Raw genomic sequence first — 18,482 nt, 5'->3', positions numbered from 1 at the left:
AGTAATTTTTAACTTCTTTCCCTATTTTAGCATCTGATTCTACCTCATTTTCACTGGCATTTGCTCTATTAGATGCCCAATCACTGTTGACCTTTTTGGTGAAAAACAAACAAAAAAGTAATTTCCACATTTTCTGTTAATGTTTTTCTCCTCTCATTGAATAATGGGCCTATCCTGTCCTTCGTCTTCCTCTTGTTTCTAATATATTTGTAGAATGTTTCCTTGTTACCTTTTATGTCTCTTGCTAGTTTGATCTCATTTTGTCCCGGCACACTTGAAGCATTTCTTTATATTCATCTTTTGTACTTTGATCAGGTTTCCACTTTTTGTAGGACTCAGTTTCAGATCATTGAAGATCTCTTGGTTAAGCCAGAGCGATTTTACAATAAAGATAGATTTTAAGTTAGTACAAGTAATGAACCATTAAACTCAGAAATGGTTACAGGAAAAATAAAGATTAAATATTTTCTTAACTAGACTTAGTTCAAGGTGGAGTCCCTCACCACATGTTTTCAGTACATTGCTGACCAAACCCTCCGGCCAGGATCTATTCCCAAAGTCCATATGCTTTTTTTTTTTTTTGGGGGGGGGGAGAAGGGGCACGCGAGGGAGGCTTGTTTTCTTAGCTGGAAAAAAAGTGATGGATAGAGAGAAAGAACTGCTGGTGGTTTTGCCCCTCACTTTTATAGTTCAGTCACCCTTTGAAATGCATTTTCCTGAGAGTTACCCCTAGATAAAGTGCTTTCCAGGTGAGAGCAAGGAGACACGGAGGTTGGTGAGGGAGAGGTTTTATGCTGTTTGCCAAGATGCTGATCTGTTTGTTCCTTCTCCCTTTCCTTACCAAAGGATGGCCACTTGATAGGTGATAGACCATCAGTGTTGATGACACCTGGCTAGAGGCATCAACTTGGCTTTTGTCTTTGAGAAATAGGTTTACCCAATCTCCAGCTGTGTCTGGTAAACAAACTGAAATCATGACTGAAGTATATGTTCATAACTTTGCACATAATGCCGCTACGTTCATTTCACCATGTTACTGACCAGCAAATTATTAGTTTTCAAACAATACCTTAAGGCATATTTTGTCCAGTGATTATCACAATAGTGTATAAGGTGCAAGTGCAGGGATGCATTCCGTCACACAATCATTTTGTGCTCTTTCTGCCTGCTTCATATATATTTGCTTAGACATCTGCTCGTACTAGACATTTCTGCAAAAGGGTAGCAGGTGCCCCTTTGGGCCTATCCCAGTTAAAGTTATAGTCTGTGTTGCAAGACTGATTCCCAGCAGTCAGTCAGTTTGCTTTTTAGTCTGAAGCATCAACTTTATACTTGCATGCAGCTCATCTTCCCTGCAAATTAGATGGAGAGCATGAAGATAAACGGGGAAGTGTACAGTAAACGGCTGATGCTGACACTGACAAGAACTGTCCATAACTTTCAGTGGCAGAATCTCTTTCCAGCCTCTTATCAAAATAATTAGATTACATGAAGATATTAAATATGGATTTTCCTAAGGAACTCCCATAAACATGTCACTGATGGCTATTTCAATGTTCGGTCAAGCCTATTTAGAAAAAAGATCCTGAGAGATTAGACTAGCTTCCAATACAGTACTGATGTAGTTATAATTACCTATAGAAACAACTAGTTGCAATGGTATCAGATTTTTCTCAGACTGAAAAGTAATATAAAAAAATATTGAGTCTGAAAAAACTGAAAAGGCAATTTAGAGGTCTTAGGAAAAGAATGGGGAGAAAGTGGAGAGAAGTAGAACATGGAACCATCACTAAAGTAAACAAATAAAGAACTTAATGCCAAAGCGTTAGAGAATTTTGAGGGGTTGTTTTTAAAAGCAGAAGGGTTTTTTGTTTTGTTTCTGTTTTTAAAATGCGTGAATGAATATCATGAAAGTGAAAAAAGAAAAGCCACTGATTTGAGCCAGGCATAGTCTAGGTAGGCACTGTGCAAACTTCCCCATGCAGGACTATCTGCTCCTTACTTGCTGGTGCTAGAACACACCTTCACAGAGAGCTAGCAGATGCTAGTTACTCTTCACAACAACAGACCTGTGAGGTAGATGATTGTAAGTATTACTAGCCCCACTTTACAGAAGGAGAGAGTTTAAGTGACTTTCTGAAGGCCACACAGTGAGCCCATGCCAGAGACAAGGTTAGAACTCAGGGGCTCCTGACTTCTAGCCTTGTCTTACTTGCAACAATCCTGATATTCCAGACCTGCATCTTGCGCCATCATTTCTGCCAGTTGTGCCGAACTGTGTGGTGAACATGAATTTATGATATAAATGAGGACCTAGCAGGAGACTACTACTGTTTCTCTTGTAACCCATCCGAGGATTTGGATTACCTCAGGCACCACCACACTGCATCATTTAATCTCTTTACATTAGCAGTTTTTATTATAATACTTGATCCATGTACAGAGCCTTCCATTGCAGGGTCTCAAAGCACTTTACAATCATCAATTAAGCCTCAATACACCTGTCAAAGTATGTATTATGCCTGTTCTACATTTGAGAAAACTGCAGTAGAGAGATCAAAGGTGCAGATTGGCCAAATTTATGGATTCCCTACTGTGGGCCCTTGGGCTTGGATCCACCAAGGTATTTAGGCACCTGAGTCTCAGGCTTAAATACCTATGACCTAGTTTTGGCTCTGCTGCCATCCACAAAACTCCGACCAAACTGTAGGTGCCTCAACTCACACAGTGCCTAAGTTTTCAGTCTAAGGGCATGTCTACACTATAAAATTAAGTTGACCTAACTTACATCAGCATACAGCCGTCACACTAATTACATTGCTTGGCTGTGTCTACACTTTGCTCTTTGTCAGTGGTGAGTGTCCTCATCAGGAGCACTTGTACTGATTGTACTATCAGTGAGGGACTGCTTCTGAAAGCCAGAAACAGTCAATGTAAGCAACAGTGTCTCTACACCAGGGGTTGGCAACCTCTCAGAAGTGGCGTGTCAAGTCTTCATTTATTCACTCTAATTTTAAGGTTTCAAGTGCCAGTAATTCATTTTAACGTTTTTAGATCTTTCCATAAGTCTATAATGTAACTAAACTATTGTTGTATGTAAAGTAAAAAGTTTTTAAAATGTTTAAGAAGCTTCAATTAAATTAAAATGCAGAGCCCCTCAGAGCAGTGGCCAGGACCTCGGCAGCGTGAGCGCCACTGAAAATTAGCTCACGTGCCATAGGTTGCCTACCCTGGTCTACACTGACACTACGTTGACCTAACTAACATTGACTCTATGCCTGATCCCAGGTGAGTACGCTAATCACTGGGCTAAGAGTGATAAAATGGGTGGCAGTACCAACTGGCGCCACCACCACTGCTATTTTCTGTGGTGTCAGGCAGATGCTGAACTAATTCCCACAAAAAAAGTGCTTAGGTATCTAAGGGATCTAACTCCAGACAGTGGGTTTCCATTCATGGGTCACTAGCAGAGAAAGGCACCTCCCTGAAGCCTGAACTTATGGTCACCTGGGGAGGGCAGGGAAGAAGGCATGCGAAAAAGCAGTTTGCCCTAAGCCCCATGTTTGAGAGGGGTCCCAAACTGAGTAGCATTGCAACCTGATGTACAGGGTTGTAGTGCCACTCAAGTCTGGCCCAGCCACTCCCTCCACAGCACATATCCTAGCACAGCATCTCCCTTCAATACCAGATTTACAATGGCATCTCTTCCCTCCAAGACCCTGACTGTTGCTTGGCCCCTGCTTGCTCTTCACCTCCTCCCTCTTGTGTGAGTAGTAGGCTGTGCCGGGGGGGTGGGGGTGGGAAGGGGCTGAGAAAGAGGCCGAGATGGGACCTGGCCTCAGGGAAAGGGCCTTGGGGCAAAGCACAGGTGGAACAGGGGCAGGGTCATAGTCCAGGTGCTGGGGCCCACAAAAGATTAATCCAGCCCTATCTTCCTCTGGCTAGCTTGAGCCGTTTACCACTAGGTGTGCTAGCTGTCGTTGATCTCATTCTAAGGTGCCTTTCTCTCCCGGTTCACTGCATAGGGAGCCTAGGTGCCTAACCAGGCTTTGTGGATTACAGTATACTCCTGCGATTTTCTAGGCATCTAAAAGTTAGGCTCCACCACTCAGCATTGCAATGCCGAAGTCCTTTAGTGGCGCTGAGCCTTAAGGGACAAAGACCCACACTCTTGTTATTTCTTGATTTTGTTAAAGTGATACATCTTGAGTTTTATGATTAAGTAGTACAGTACTTCAAAAATTCTTTAAATCTCCTATTTTGAAATGCATCTGTTTCATTTCATGAACATTGACATTTTTGTTTGAGGTTGGGGCAGGATACTTAGCAGGAAATACTAGCTGACACAAGTACTCTAAACATCTCTGCAATAGATTTAACTTACCCTACTAAATTTAACTACAACAAAAACTGGAATTGAAACTTGAACTGTCATTATCATGAGCTCTTAGAACACGGTAGCACTGACATCATCAGTCCTTTCCCCTAAGAAAAGTACACTTTAAACCATGCATAAAATTAAGCACGTGAGGCAAATCAATAGGACTGCACCTGCGTAAGTGGAGGCCTTAGTCTGAATTTAATCACATTGTTGACCTTTGTCTTTATTGATAAAGATGTTTCTTTATAACCTGAACAGGAAAAAGGGAAGATAGTGATATTTAAGTATCAGAGGGGTAGCCGTGTTAGTCTGGATCTGTAAAAGCAGCAAAGAATCCGGTGGCACCTTATAGACTAACAGACGTTTTGGAGCATGAGCTTTCGTGGGTGAATACTTACGTCCTCAGATGCATGTAGTGGAAATTTCCAGGGGCAGGTATATATATGCTAGCAAGCAAGCTAGAGATAACAAGGTCAGTTCAATCAGGGAGGATGAGGCCTTGTTCTAGCAGTTGAGGTGTGAAAACCAAGAGAGGAGAAACTGGTTCTGTAGTTGGCAAGCCATTCACAGTCTTGGTTCAATCCTGAGCTGATGGTGTCAAATTTGCAGATGAACTGAAACTCAGCAGTTTCTCTTTGAAGTCTGGTCCTGAAGTTTTTTTGCTGCAGGATGGCCACCTTAAGGTCTGCTATAGTGTGGCCAGGGAGGTTGAAGTGCTCTCCTACAGGTTTTTGTATATTGCCATTCCTAATGTCTGATTTGTGTCCATTTATCCTTTTCCGTAGAGACTGTCCAGTTTGGCCGATGTACATAGCAGCGGGGCATTGCTGGCATATGATGGCGTATATTACATTGGTGGATGTGCCGGTGAATGAACCAGTGATGGTGTGGCTGATCTGGTTAGGTCCTGTGATGGTGTCGCTGGTGTAGATATGTGGGCAGAGTTGGCATCGAGGTTTGTTGCATGGATTGGTTCCTGAGCTAGAGTTACTATGGTGCGGTGTGCAGTTACTGGTGAGAATATGTTTCTGGTTGGCAGGTTGTCTGTGGGCAAGGACTGGCCTGCCACCCAAGGCCTGTGAAAGTGTGGGATCATTGTCCAGGATGGGTTGTAGTTCCTTGATGATGTGTTGGAGGGGTTTTAGCTGGGGGCTGTATGTGATGGCCAGTGGACTGTGAATGGCTTGCCAACTACAGAACCAGTTTCTCCTCTCTTGGTTTTCACACCTCAACTGCTAGAACAGGGCCTCATCCTCCCTGATTGAACTGACCTCGTTATCTCTAGCTTGCTTGCTAGCATATATATACCTGCCGCTGGAAATTTCCACTACATGCATCTGAGGAAGTGGGTATTCACCCACGAAAGCTCATGCTCCAAAACATCTGTTAGTCTATAAGGTGCCACAGGATTCTTTGCTGCTTTTACAGATCCAGACTAACACGGCTACCCCTCTGATACTTGACACCATGCAAGGCACTGCATTTAGCCGTATGGAGTGGAAATCCATCAACCTCATGAAGAAACTTGCACAAATACAGACAGATATCATCTTCCTTTCCAAATGCAAACGGATGGACATCGTACCATATGGACTAAAGGTAAAAAATCCACTGCTATCTACATACTACACAGACCACAGTGAGAGATTATGCCATACTCTATCAAAAAAACTGAGGAACCACCTGATCACCAGCGACACCATCACAGGACCTAACCAGATCAGCCACACCATCACTGGTTCATTCACCTGCACATCCACCAATGTAATATACGCCATCATATGCCAGCAATGCCCCTCTGCTATGTACATCGGCCAAACTGGACAGTCTCTACGGAAAAGGATAAATGGACACAAATCAGACATTAGGAATGGCAATATATACAAAAACCTGTAGGAGAGCACTTCAACCTCCCTGGCCACACTAGAGCAGACCTTAAGGTGGCCATCCTGCAGCAAAAAAACTTCAGGACCAGACTTCAAAGAGAAACTGCTGAGCTTCAGTTCATCTGCAAATTTGACACCATCAGCTCAGGATTGAACAAAGACTGTGAATGGCTTGCCAACTACAAAACCTCTCCTCTCTTGGTTTTCACACCTCAGCTGCTAGAACAGGGCCTCATCCTCCCTGATTGAACTGACCTTGTTATCTCTAGCTTGCTTGCTAGCATATATATACCTGCCCCTGGAAATTTCCACTACATGCATCTGAGGAAGTGGGTATTCACCCACGAAAGCTCATGCTCCAAAACATCTGTTAGTCTATAAGGTGCCACAGGATTCTTTGCTGCTTTTAGTGATATTTAAGTTTACACTGCATTTTTTAGTACCACTCAGAAGTTGCTGAGTACCCCAATTAGCGTAATCAAGCTGATTTTCTCCAATAACGAATACAGTATTAATAAGAGAAAGTCACTGTTTTTCCCTGGTAAGAGCTTGGCAGCTCATAAATAAAGCATGAGAAAAACAAAGGGAGTAAAACTGTGCCAGTCCCCAAGGTACCTTAAGGTTCATTTACTTGTCAGAAGGATTTTCTCAGTGAAGGAATCTGCTTGCTCATGTGAAACAAGAAGTGAGGCAATTTACATGTGCATCATTCATTCTTTCCCATGTAATTTTTCCATTGGGCTATATTTTACTATGTCACAAGGCTTGAAGGTCAACAGCCGCATACTAAGTAGGTTCTGATTACATCAGTAACTGAACAAGTCTTTAACAATTCTTTGTTCTTCACTGCTAGAAAGTAAAAAGACATGGTAGATAAACTGTTGAAATCAAAGGTTTGTCACTTAACAGAGGGGAAGGCCTGGGTGCTGTATGATTCTAAGACCAGGTCTACACTACAATCTTATATCAGTATAACTACGTCACTCAGGAGTGTGAAAAGCCCACACCCTAGAGCAACCAGTTATACCAACCTAAGCCCTGGTGTAGACAATGTTATATTGAGGGGAGGGCTTTTCCTGTCTACATAGCTACTGCTTCTTGAGGAAGTGGATTTCTACTCTGACAGAAGCTCTCCCATTGGCAGAGTAGCATCTTCACTGAAGCACTACAGTGGCACAGCTGCACCGGTGCAACTGCATTGCTGCAGCTTTTTAAGAGTAGACCTGCCCTAAGCAACTTGCTACTGCTACGTGAAGAACAGTTCAACTTAAAGGTAACATTAAAGGAAAGTTTCATGCTTCCAGCTATGTATACAAAAATATCATTCAGGTATTTCTGCTTAACCAGTTATACCACCTTTCTGGTTCCATCCAGAAGAGAAAAAAAATATTACAAATGCCACATGGATTTTTCCCATTTAGTTTGTTGGTTATTAGTGAGAAATACAATTTTCAATAGAGGCTAACGTTTGCAGAAGCCTGCCACTGCCATCCCTCCCCTCCCCCCCTTCTTCTATATTCCACTTACAACTTGATCCTACAAGGTGCTGGCAACCTATGAGGACTTCAACTCCAACTGAAGCTAATGAGAGAGAAAAGGATCAGGATTCAGGGCATTGGGCCCTTAAGAGTGCAAAAAGATTTTAGTAGTTTAGGACGAGTATTTATAGACAACTTGTTTTGACCCCAATTTCCTTACAGTGACAAGTGGGAATTTATCTAGGAAAACAAGCTCTGGCCTCCATTACCCCCATGCAATTCCACTGCTTTTCAAGTGCAACTGAGGACAGAACTAAAATGCTTAGGTTAAAGTCTGTGTTGTATGCCCTGCTGTTCCACACAGTTCAAGCTGTAAACCATTTAAAATATGCACTGGCTCATCAATAGCTTCTCCTTTTGACTTGTCATTAGGCATTCATCTGTCAAGTACAATATCTGTTTATCACCAAAACAAAAAGACAAATTACACTTAGATTTACTGTATGAAAACCAAGGAGCAATAACCACTGTCTTCCGTTTTTCCTACCAATCACAAAGCAGTTTTATCTGACCATGCAAGATCAAGTTCCTGGAGACATTTGAACAAAGCATCCCAGTGACCATCAGTTTCAATCTCCACTCCAGCAAAGAGCCACACAAACAGCCGCTAATGCCCCAGAATTGTCCCAGTGAAGTCACTGGGACTCCAGGTAGACAAGTGTGTCTGGCTACATAGGTCCTTTGTGGGACTGAGGCCCTGTGACTGCAACTTCAGTTTGCAGAGGTTGTGTACTATGAAAGGCACTGGATACTCTTTTCAAAAATTTTAATGTAATGGACTGGTGCAACAAAATCATCATCACTGGACAATCTCACTGTTACGGTCTATCCCAGCTTCTGGAAGAAACTTACGGAAGGACTTTATGTGTATAGGTGGAGTTTTCTTTATGAAGCATTTTACAGGCAGAAGTGACATCAGTGATTTGACAGGAGATTAAAAGGTATATGGACTCATACAGCTACATATATAGCGTAGATATTTCTATAGTTTCCTGGAAGAAAGCTGGCATTTGTACAGACTTGTTTTCATTACAAAACAGGAAGGCTGATTGGTATTGTGGCCAGCTGCTGACTGTGTGTGGTTAAGTGATTTAAGTGTCTTGTTAGCTTCAGTTTTGTTGAGTTTGTGGGCACTTAAATGGGACCTTGTTTTTATACTATACAGTATAAACCCAACAGCAGTGAATACACAAGCTTTCCTCAAACTTAACAGGTACCATGATGGACATACACAGAAGAAGAACTCAATTATAAGGGAAGTACCCACATAAGTCTGAAGGAATCCTGCTTGAAGGCAAGCATTAAGTGAACATTTCCTGGGAAGCACAAATATTGCCAAACCTGTAGTGGCCCTGCCAGCTAACAGGTGGCTGGTACACTTTGTATTTGGGAATCCTGCTACGAAGTTGTTTGTGGGTGTGGGAGTAAAGAATGGATCCAATGAGAGTGGAGTCTTTAACTGTAATTATTTATTTAAACACTTACCTATTTTTCCTGCCTATGGTCTTTTTCCTTGCTTGGCTTCTCAAGTTTTTAACCCTTGCCTATTTTTCTCAGTGTAAATACAGAACCCTTTCAGCACCCTTAAGATTAGTAAATTTATGTTATCTTCAAACATGAGCACAATTCTTATTCTTAGTTATTCCTGTTTGTAGGAACTACAGTCAGAAATACATACTGCTCAGCTGGAACTTGGAAAGAAAGAGAACAGCACCAAGTTTTTCAAGGCAGAAAATCAAGCCATGCATAAACGTCTGCAAACTCTATCAGGTAGTAAAAGAGGATTCCCATGTGTGCTACTTCTCCAATAGCTCATCCTAGAGAAAAATACATACCTATCCTGAACAAATCATGTATATGAGTGAATGTTAAATAAATTAAAATAGTAAAGTAAGATGAAGTGGAAATACCTAGGGGTTATTTTGGAATATTTAAAAATAATCTGTCATAGAAAAAGCTTACACAGAAACCAAAATTATGCTAGATGCTGTACAGAAGGAAAAAGGCAAGGCATCTAATCAAAACACATGACAGCTAGTGAGCGTAACAAACCATATTGCCTTGGCAATATCAGGAGAACTATCTATCTGTTGCTGATAGCAGGTGCAGTTGAACTGGTGTGGAACATGTAACCACAGATATAGACAATTAACCCATGATTAGCACCATTTTCAAACACCACAGTTAAAAGCAGCAGCTATTTCCATTTCATCATGCTGATTACTTTTATTTAGTAACTGGAAGTTTTAACTACAGTTAACTGTGTTGAGCACAAGCTGAGATCGACCCTTTGCTGACAATGGGTAAGTGTTCTTAGTGCTGACAAGCCCTTTGAGGAAGGGAGTGAAGGATAAGGAACAGAATCTCGTGGTTACTTGGTTTTGGCACATGCATCGCTTGCTGCTTCCATATAAATTATTTACAGTCTTATTAAGTTAGCTCTCTTCTTTTAGGCAATAGGGAAGAGGATTTTTAGAAGGGACTTGAATAAGAAGAGTGGTAGTTTGAGAGTTAATTCCATGTCGAAGAGAAATAATTCATTACAGTTGATTAGTCTTAAGAGTGACTTTAAAAAATAAATAATAATTTAACTACCAACACCATTAACAGTCTACAACGGTGGTTCTCAAACTTTTGTACACATATCAAGTCTAAGCACAACCCCCCCTTATAAATTAAAAACTTTAAAATATATTTAACGCCATTATAAATGCTGGAGGCAAGGCAGGATTTAGGGTAGGGGCTGACAGCTCATGACCCCCCTCATATAATAACCTTGTGACTCTCCCTAAGGGGTCCTGATCCCCAGTTTGAGAACCCCTCGTCTATAGTATGTCAAAGTAAAACAGGCCGATTCTAGATCAAAACGTTAGGGAATCTTTTAGTTTTTAAACCACTAGTCACTTGAGCATCCTACTAAGCAGTTTCAGAAGTCAGTGTGAAGACTAAAAGTCTACTGATTTTAGTTTATGGAACTAGCATCTGAAAGACTGGTGATTTCATCCAGATGCAAATACTAGAGAAAAGCTACTATTAGTGGAGGATGTTACAAAGCTGAAGAAACTTGCTGAGATTGTCGTTCAGGACATTTCACACAAAGAAGCAGAGCTACTAGAAGTCCAGCAAGAGCTACAGAGGGCCACGAATTCCATGAAAGAAAAAGAGCATAATCGCCATCATTTGGAAAATGAAGTAAGTAATCCTAGCCAAATACCCCTTTTCATGATTAAATTTATACATCACACTCAGATGTTTAGACGTTAAAAATGGGGAATATCTGTTAATTCATACAATCCACTCCTGCAGGATGGTCCCCCCTACCCCCAACTGGCCTAGTTTGAAAGTACTTGTAGGAGGGCAGCACGCTTTCACCATTCCCTTTAGAAGGCATCCACACAGTATAAATTGATTTCATTTCTCACTATGATATTTGGGGGAAATACTCAAAGTCTTAGTTGACACCTGAAAGTGTCAAGGAACACCCAAAATTCTGACAATCAGGAGTTGAAATCATCATGAGCATCATCTCAGCAGGACTTGAAAGCCTGCTGGACAGTTCTCCAGAAGAGAGAGAGAGAGAGAGAGAGACACACACACACACACACACACACACACACTCAGAACTTCAATATCCAAGTCTCGGTACACTAAATCCTGCTGAGCTGGTCAACAGTTTTGCATAATCAAGGATATGCTGCTGCTAGTCTTTATGGCCATGATTCAGCAAAGCCCTTCAACCACATGCTTAATTTTAAGCATGCATATAAGGGATTTGAATCGGGGTCCATATGCTTAAGTCAAACTTCACAGGACAGGTCTGCTTTTGGTTAATTAGGACTCAGGTCAGAGAGACTGGATTTTATTGAAGAGTTCTAAAAATTAGGGTGAAGAATCTGGAATGAAATAAGGTCTCGTTTATCTAGCAGTTATTTAGGAATCTTTGGATGCAAAGAGCAACCTATGAGAGCAGTGACTGTGTACTAATACACAAACAAAAGAAAGGAAAGTTTGGCCATGGAGACATGATAGCTAGATAAAGAGCCACATTAGAAACAGATTAGTCACTTAAATAATCAAAGGTAATTTAGACTAAATTAGGGTTAATTCATATGGGAGTTTTAAATAGTCGTTGTTAGGTTTAAGTGTCAAATCACATTAATACAAGCAGACAGCTCACAACTTTTATGCTGTCTTTGCAGACTGCTGAAGTAGTTCATGCTGTGGAAGATTTGTAAAAAAAATTTTAATGTTTACATTTTGAAGCATACGTCTGCATCAGATTCCACAGCTGTAGAAAATGAGTCGCTACCTATACTCCCACACTATACAGATCTGCCAATATAAAAAAGTCACAACATGGACTAACAATCCAGAATATTTATTGACAATTCCCAGAGAGACATCTCTCTCAACCCTTTGAAATTGGTTCAGTTTATTTAAAAAAAAGTAATACTATTCATCCTTCAAGTGAAGTCCTGGGACACTAATAACCACGTACACTACACCAACACTCAAATGCATAGATTTTCAAGTGAGATTCTAGTCTGACTCTTGCATAATACAGGCTATAGAATTTCACCAAGGGTTTTCTATATAACTTCTGGTTCAACTAGAACATACCTTTTAGAAAGATATCCAACCTTGATTTATATCTTCATGTGATGGAGAATCCACCACATCCCTCGGTAAGTTGTTCCAATGGCTAATTACCCTCACTGTAAAAGATTGTGCCTTGTTTCTAGCCTGAATTTGAGCTTCAGCTTCCAGCCATTGGATCTTGTTATGCCTTTGTCTGCCAAATTGAACAGGCCTCTATTCTCTTCCTGCTGAACTGCAGGTCTGTCACTGACAGTCCAGAACACAAAAATCCAATGACTTGCTGTCACTTAGCTAGACTTCAGTGAATTGCTAAATGGGGAAAGTGGTCTGTTAGCTGCTGCCAACCACCAACCCTGGGGGCAGGAGAAGAACAGGAAAAACAATTAAGTCTTTGCAAAAGGATTATTCCAATTCTTATTGAAAAGATCTTTTGAATGCAAACATTAGTATCCTGACACACTTTTTTCAAACATTGCTTATCAGCTAATTGAAAGCACTTTAGAACACCTCATTTGTGGCTGTCTCATGCAGCTGGCTGTTGGCTTCACTTTGCCACAGTTCACTTATGGATTGCTACCTGCAGTTTGGAATATCACAATAATGCATTTCATTTCATAGGACGACATAAAATGCTGTTGCTAAGGAATTACATGAATATATGTGCCATTACATTGTTAGGTAATTTTGGGAAAAATTCATTGTGGCACAATTCCCCATATTACTTGGTTTTCTACTGCAAAAAAAAGTGTTTCATATAGTTAGACAAGAGCTGAGAGAAATGTTTTTGAATTTTTTTACCTATTCTATCAAAGTTCAACAAGTTCAGATCAACATCCACTTGAACTCAGGATAATATTTAATCTATATTCAAGTGTGGGAGGAAACTAAACTATTATTTCTGACTTCTCACTACCAGAGACAACACACCCCACACATACAGATGGCTCTAGTTTTTGCTTGAATAGTATTCTTATACAGGGGAAGCGTGGGTCTGGGAGCATACAATCCTTTCTCAACCACAATCTCAGTAACCAGATACAAAACAGGAAAGGAGATTAAAAATGAGATATTTCACCAAATTCAGTTTTGCTGTAAATACCTGCAGCCTTACTGAAGTCCATAGATATCTACCTATATAAAGCTTATGCCAGAGTGTTAAAATTGATCCCGTCTGTCTAGAGAGCACAGAAATCTCTCAGTGCTTCTTCTCAATTTCACCCTTAGGAGATACAAAGAAGTTGGTGGTTGTAAAACAGCACTCAATTTAAATATATGTTTGAGGAAACTCTGGATAATATGTTGCTTCTGAACACCATGTGCAATACAGAGAGACTTCTTTAGGTAAACAGATTTATCAAAATTGTTGAATGAGCTTGCCCCAGCAGAGGGGGCATAGCTGAGGCTATTTCAAATACCATCTTGATGCAGGATGTTACATATTTGGAGATTGTCTGTGAAGAGACCGCTTGACCCTTCATATGGTCCACATATGACACAAACCAGATAAAGCACAAAATGGTTTAGTCCTATCCAGATAAAAGGCTAGCCATTGTCTGACATTTAAGGTATGGAGATGCTGCTTCTCTGGAGACGAATGTAGCTTAGGAAAAAACACAGGTAAATATACCGCCTGGTTCAAATGAAACAGAGACAATGAGATTTGGGTACCCAACACCCTTAGGCCTCTGAAAATCTCCACTGGAGGCTTCTGTAGAACAGGAGGAAGAGGAAAAATGGGAAATCTAAACTGATAAGGAGGTGATACCATGGTTCTCCAAGATGCTCAGACTTTACAACTACAACAGAGAGTTCACGGTCAGCACGCAGCAGTGGAGAATAAACATTTACAGTAGCATCAAAACCAGTCTCTGCTAGGTCAAGCCCTTTCTGATTAGAGGCCCCACTTCTGTCAGGCATTCAGCACCCTATCTAGAACACTTCGAGTAGGGAATACTGTTTTTGCACTTAGTGTGATTTCCATAAGGGAATCTCAAAGTACTTTGATGAATACGAGCCTCACAATACCCTGCGAAGTAGAATAGTTAAGTATTATCCCCATTGGAGAAATGAAAATTGTCTAGCAAACCCTAGAGCAGTGATTCTCAGCCTTTACCATACCATGACCCCCATGTTAGTATAGAAAAGTGTTGGGTGACCCTCTTGCATCTAATGATTAAAAGAAAAGGATAGCTCACCATAAGACCTGTCCATGATCCGCAGAACCTGTGGCCTACAGAATGCTCACAGTTGGAGCTAATAGAACTATTCAGAGGGCCCCTTTTGCTTCCCAGAAATAGTGCCTGTGCTTCCAACATTACATTAAAACAAAATTGGAAAAGGCAGTTTTACATGCTCACGGTGTCTAATCTCTACATTGTTGTGTTCAGCTCCACCAGCAGATTCAACACCACCAGGATATGGAAGCAAAGCTTGTGGAAAATAGATCAGAATGTGTAAGAGTGCAGGCGTTGCTCCACCAGCTAGAGGAGAAATACCTTACTAGCTCCCAGTCCATGCAGCAGCATATTGCTAAAGAACTTCGGTAGGGACATCTGCAATTCTACATCAGAGCTTGTGATTTACTTATTTCAGTAGCTAATTGTTTGGAGGTGCTGAGCATCTGCAACTTCTAGTGGCAACAGGACCCTTGGTGCCAGTAAAATTGACATAATGGCACATGTGGCGAGCATGTTATATTTGGAGAAAATTTTTAATAAAAAGTGAATTTGGCATTCAAGAAAATTTTATAGTACTGTCAATAAAAAACTTCTATTTATCCAGGCATAGCATCAGCCAGAACAGTTTAAGCTTCCCCACACTGACTTCATAGGAGTGTGAGGAAAGTTCATTGTCTTGCCTATTCTTTACAGTGAGACTCTCATGAAATTGTAAATTATTGGGGTTTTTGGGCAATATGGACAAAAGCTATATCTCTGAGGCATGAGATGGAGACTATCCATGTGTCTGCCTGACCTACTCTCAGAAGAGCTAGGCTTTCATCATGTAGAGAGTAACTGCCCGATTTATGTTTATGGAGCTGATGTTATGACCATCTCTATAGTGGGACGACTGAGGTTCGTATACAAGGGAGAGATAGGAAGCTCACTCTTCTCTATTGTGTCTTCACATGTTGGATTTGTTTGGAGTGAATCAGATTAAGAATCTTGGTATCACTTGTTCTTATTCTGTTGTTCAACTCCAAAATGCTTTGGCTAGAGGATTCATGAGGGTGGTGTGCTGATATTTCACATGGTAAATTATCTTATTTTATGGCCAGAGACATTATGTTAATTCTTGACCACCACCAGGCTGGTTCAAATTGAGAAAGTAAAAAAGGTTCTTCTTTTTAATCTAATTTTGTAATCAAGTTCAGAATTGGACCCAGTATGTCTGAGAACAGCAGCACAGAGGCAGGACAGCCCAGGAATCAGTATAAATGGATTAGAGAAACAAGCTGGTCTTTCTACAAGCATTACCAAAGCATCAAACCAACCCATGACACACAAGTTAGTCTTACAAAATTGTAGTCGTACACACACACACACACAAGAAAAGTCTATGAACTGCAAACTGCCTATCCTTTCCCACAGAAAATGGGATCACTGCAATTTAGATCAAACTTGAAAGTCAGTAAAAATACTACAGTAAAATTGCTTCTTATAAAATGTCATCAGCAATATTGGATTTGGGGCTAAAGTTGGAACTATTTTTATTTAGTGAAGAAGCTGAAAAACTAAGACAGCAGCTCAAAGAAAAAGAACTTTCCGCTGATGAGGATAAATATTTACGCAACAAAATGGCAGAAGATTGTGGATATCTGACAAAAGAAAATGGCTTTTTACAGTCTCAGGTTCTGGAAGCCACCAGGCAACTAGATAGAGTAAGTTTTGTTTCTTTTTTTTTTTTTTAAAAAATAAGGCCATGGGGGGCATGGATCAGCATTCACATTGCACTCCCTATCAGTACCTGGGCCAAACCGGGGAAGGTAAAGAGCCAACCAGTGCACCAAATTCATGATGCATCCTTGTCACATGCCACCTGAGGCACATTACACATACACTAGAAGGAGGAGGGCATTCAACAGCAAGTAGAAGAAAATGATTAACCTTACAGTGGGTAAGAACTGTTTTTAAAAAGTCTGGTTTTTTAAAAATCTCTTTGTACATCTTGTGGCTTTTAAGTCAGCTGGACCCAGTAAGTCTACCACTCCTTCCTGGAATTGCACAATGTGTATTTGTAGTGAGAAAGTACACCTGCAGTGTAGCTACGCTGTACTATGCTCACTAGTACTAAAGTTGTGCATAAAGGCCTCATTTGGGACTGGGGTGTTGGGATTCTCTGCAAGTCCTCTTTCCACAAGGCTTCCCAAAAACTGAGTTCGACTCCAGCTTTCCTTACTTAGGTATCTTTTAGGTGGTATACAGCAAAACTACAAAGTTGATCAGACTAAACTGTAGGGAGTAGATATAGTGTGTACCACACATCCAAAGTTACAAAGGAAAAGGTTTTGTGTGTATACATTTACACATTACATTGCATCACACATTTTGGGATTGGCTTGGTTACTTTGTAGGAACCAATCCCTGTAGAGCAGTGGTTCTCAACCTGCAGCCCAATCAGCACAGAGCTGCAGCCTATGTGAAATCCTCAGGGCTATAAGGGTAGTATTGGATGCGGCCCACATAACACATTATGGGCCACATAACACACATGCAGCCCACAACAGTAAATAGGTTAAGAAGGGAAAGTTACTCACCTCATGCAATAACTGAGGTTCTATCCACATGGGGAATAATTAGTTAAATTGGAAAAGAGGGGGATCAATATGAAAATTGAAAGGTCGATAAGGAACTGGTTAAAGGGGAGACTACAACGGGTCATACTGAAAGGTGAACTGTCAGGTTGGAAGGAGGTTACTAGTGGAGTTCCTCAGGGATCAGTTTTGGGACCAATCTTTTTATTACTGACCTTGGCACAAAAAGTGGGAATGTTTACTTTATTAATGTGTAATAAAGTTTGCAGCTGACACAAAGTTGGGAGGTATTGCTAACACAGAGAAGGACCGGGATATCCTACAGGAAGATCCGGATGACCTTGTAAACTGGAGTAATAGTAATAGGATGAAATTTAATAGTGAAAAGTGCAAGGTCATGCACTTAGGGATTAATAACAAGAATTTGTTATAAATTGGGGACACATCAGCTGGAAGTAAAGGAGGAGGAGAAGGACCTAGGAGTATTGGTTGATCACAGAATGACTATGAGCCGCCAATGTGATATGGCTGTTAAAAAAGCTAATGGAGTTTTAGGATGCATTGGGCGAGGTATTTCCAGCAAAGATAAGAGGTGTTAGTACCGTTATACAAGGCACTGGTGAGACCTCATCTGGAATACTGTGTGCAGTTCTAGTCTCCCATGTTCAAGAAGGATGAATTCAAATTGGAACAGGTTCAGAGACAGGATACTACGATGATCCAAGGAATGGAAAACCTGTCTTATGAAAGGAAACTCAAAGAGCTTGGCTTGTTTAGCCTAACCAAAAGAAGGTTGAGGGGGGATATGCTTGCTCTTTATAAATATATCAGATGGATAAATATTAGGGAGGGAGAGGAATTAATTAAGCTTAGTACCAATGTGGACACAAGAACAAATGGATATAAACTGGACACTAGGACATTTAGACTTGAAATTAGATGAAGGTTTCTAACCATTAGAGGAGTGAAGTTCTGGAACAGCCTTCCAAGGGGAGTAGTGGGGGCAAAAGACCTATCTGGCTTTAAGACTAAGCTTGATAAGTTTATGGAGGGGATGGTATGATGGGATAGCCTAATTTTGGTAATTAATATTTGATTATCAGCAGGTAAGTATGTCCAGTGGTCTGTGATGAGATGGGATCTGAGTTACTACAGAGAATTCTTTCCTGGGTGCTGGCTGGTGAGTCTTGCTCACATGCTCAGGGTTTAACTGATTGCCATATTTGGGGTCAGGAAGGAATTTTCCTCCAGGGCAGATTGGCAGAGGCCTTGGAGGTTTTTCGCCTTCCTCTGCAGCATGGGGCATGGGTCACTTGCTGGAGGAT

General features: G+C 40.9%; 1 protein-coding gene across 1 annotated transcript in view; it reads left to right on the top strand.

Annotated features, from left to right (window-relative positions):
- The window catches only part of LOC127045203 (coiled-coil domain-containing protein 18-like), a 61,780-nt gene that overhangs the window by 26,815 nt on the left and 16,483 nt on the right, over positions 1-18,482 (top strand). The window contains exons 5-8 of the mRNA XM_050941045.1: positions 9,461-9,575; positions 10,813-10,997; positions 14,792-14,946; positions 16,122-16,284. Coding sequence (XP_050797002.1) covers positions 9,461-9,575; positions 10,813-10,997; positions 14,792-14,946; positions 16,122-16,284 — 618 coding nt within the window. The remainder of the gene's footprint in view (positions 1-9,460; positions 9,576-10,812; positions 10,998-14,791; positions 14,947-16,121; positions 16,285-18,482) is intronic.

The sequence above is a fragment of the Gopherus flavomarginatus genome, chromosome 2 (genome assembly GCF_025201925.1).
Source record: "Gopherus flavomarginatus isolate rGopFla2 chromosome 2, rGopFla2.mat.asm, whole genome shotgun sequence".
Taxonomy (NCBI): Eukaryota; Metazoa; Chordata; order Testudines; family Testudinidae; genus Gopherus; species Gopherus flavomarginatus.
This window is presented reverse-complemented; position numbering and strand designations above follow the sequence as displayed.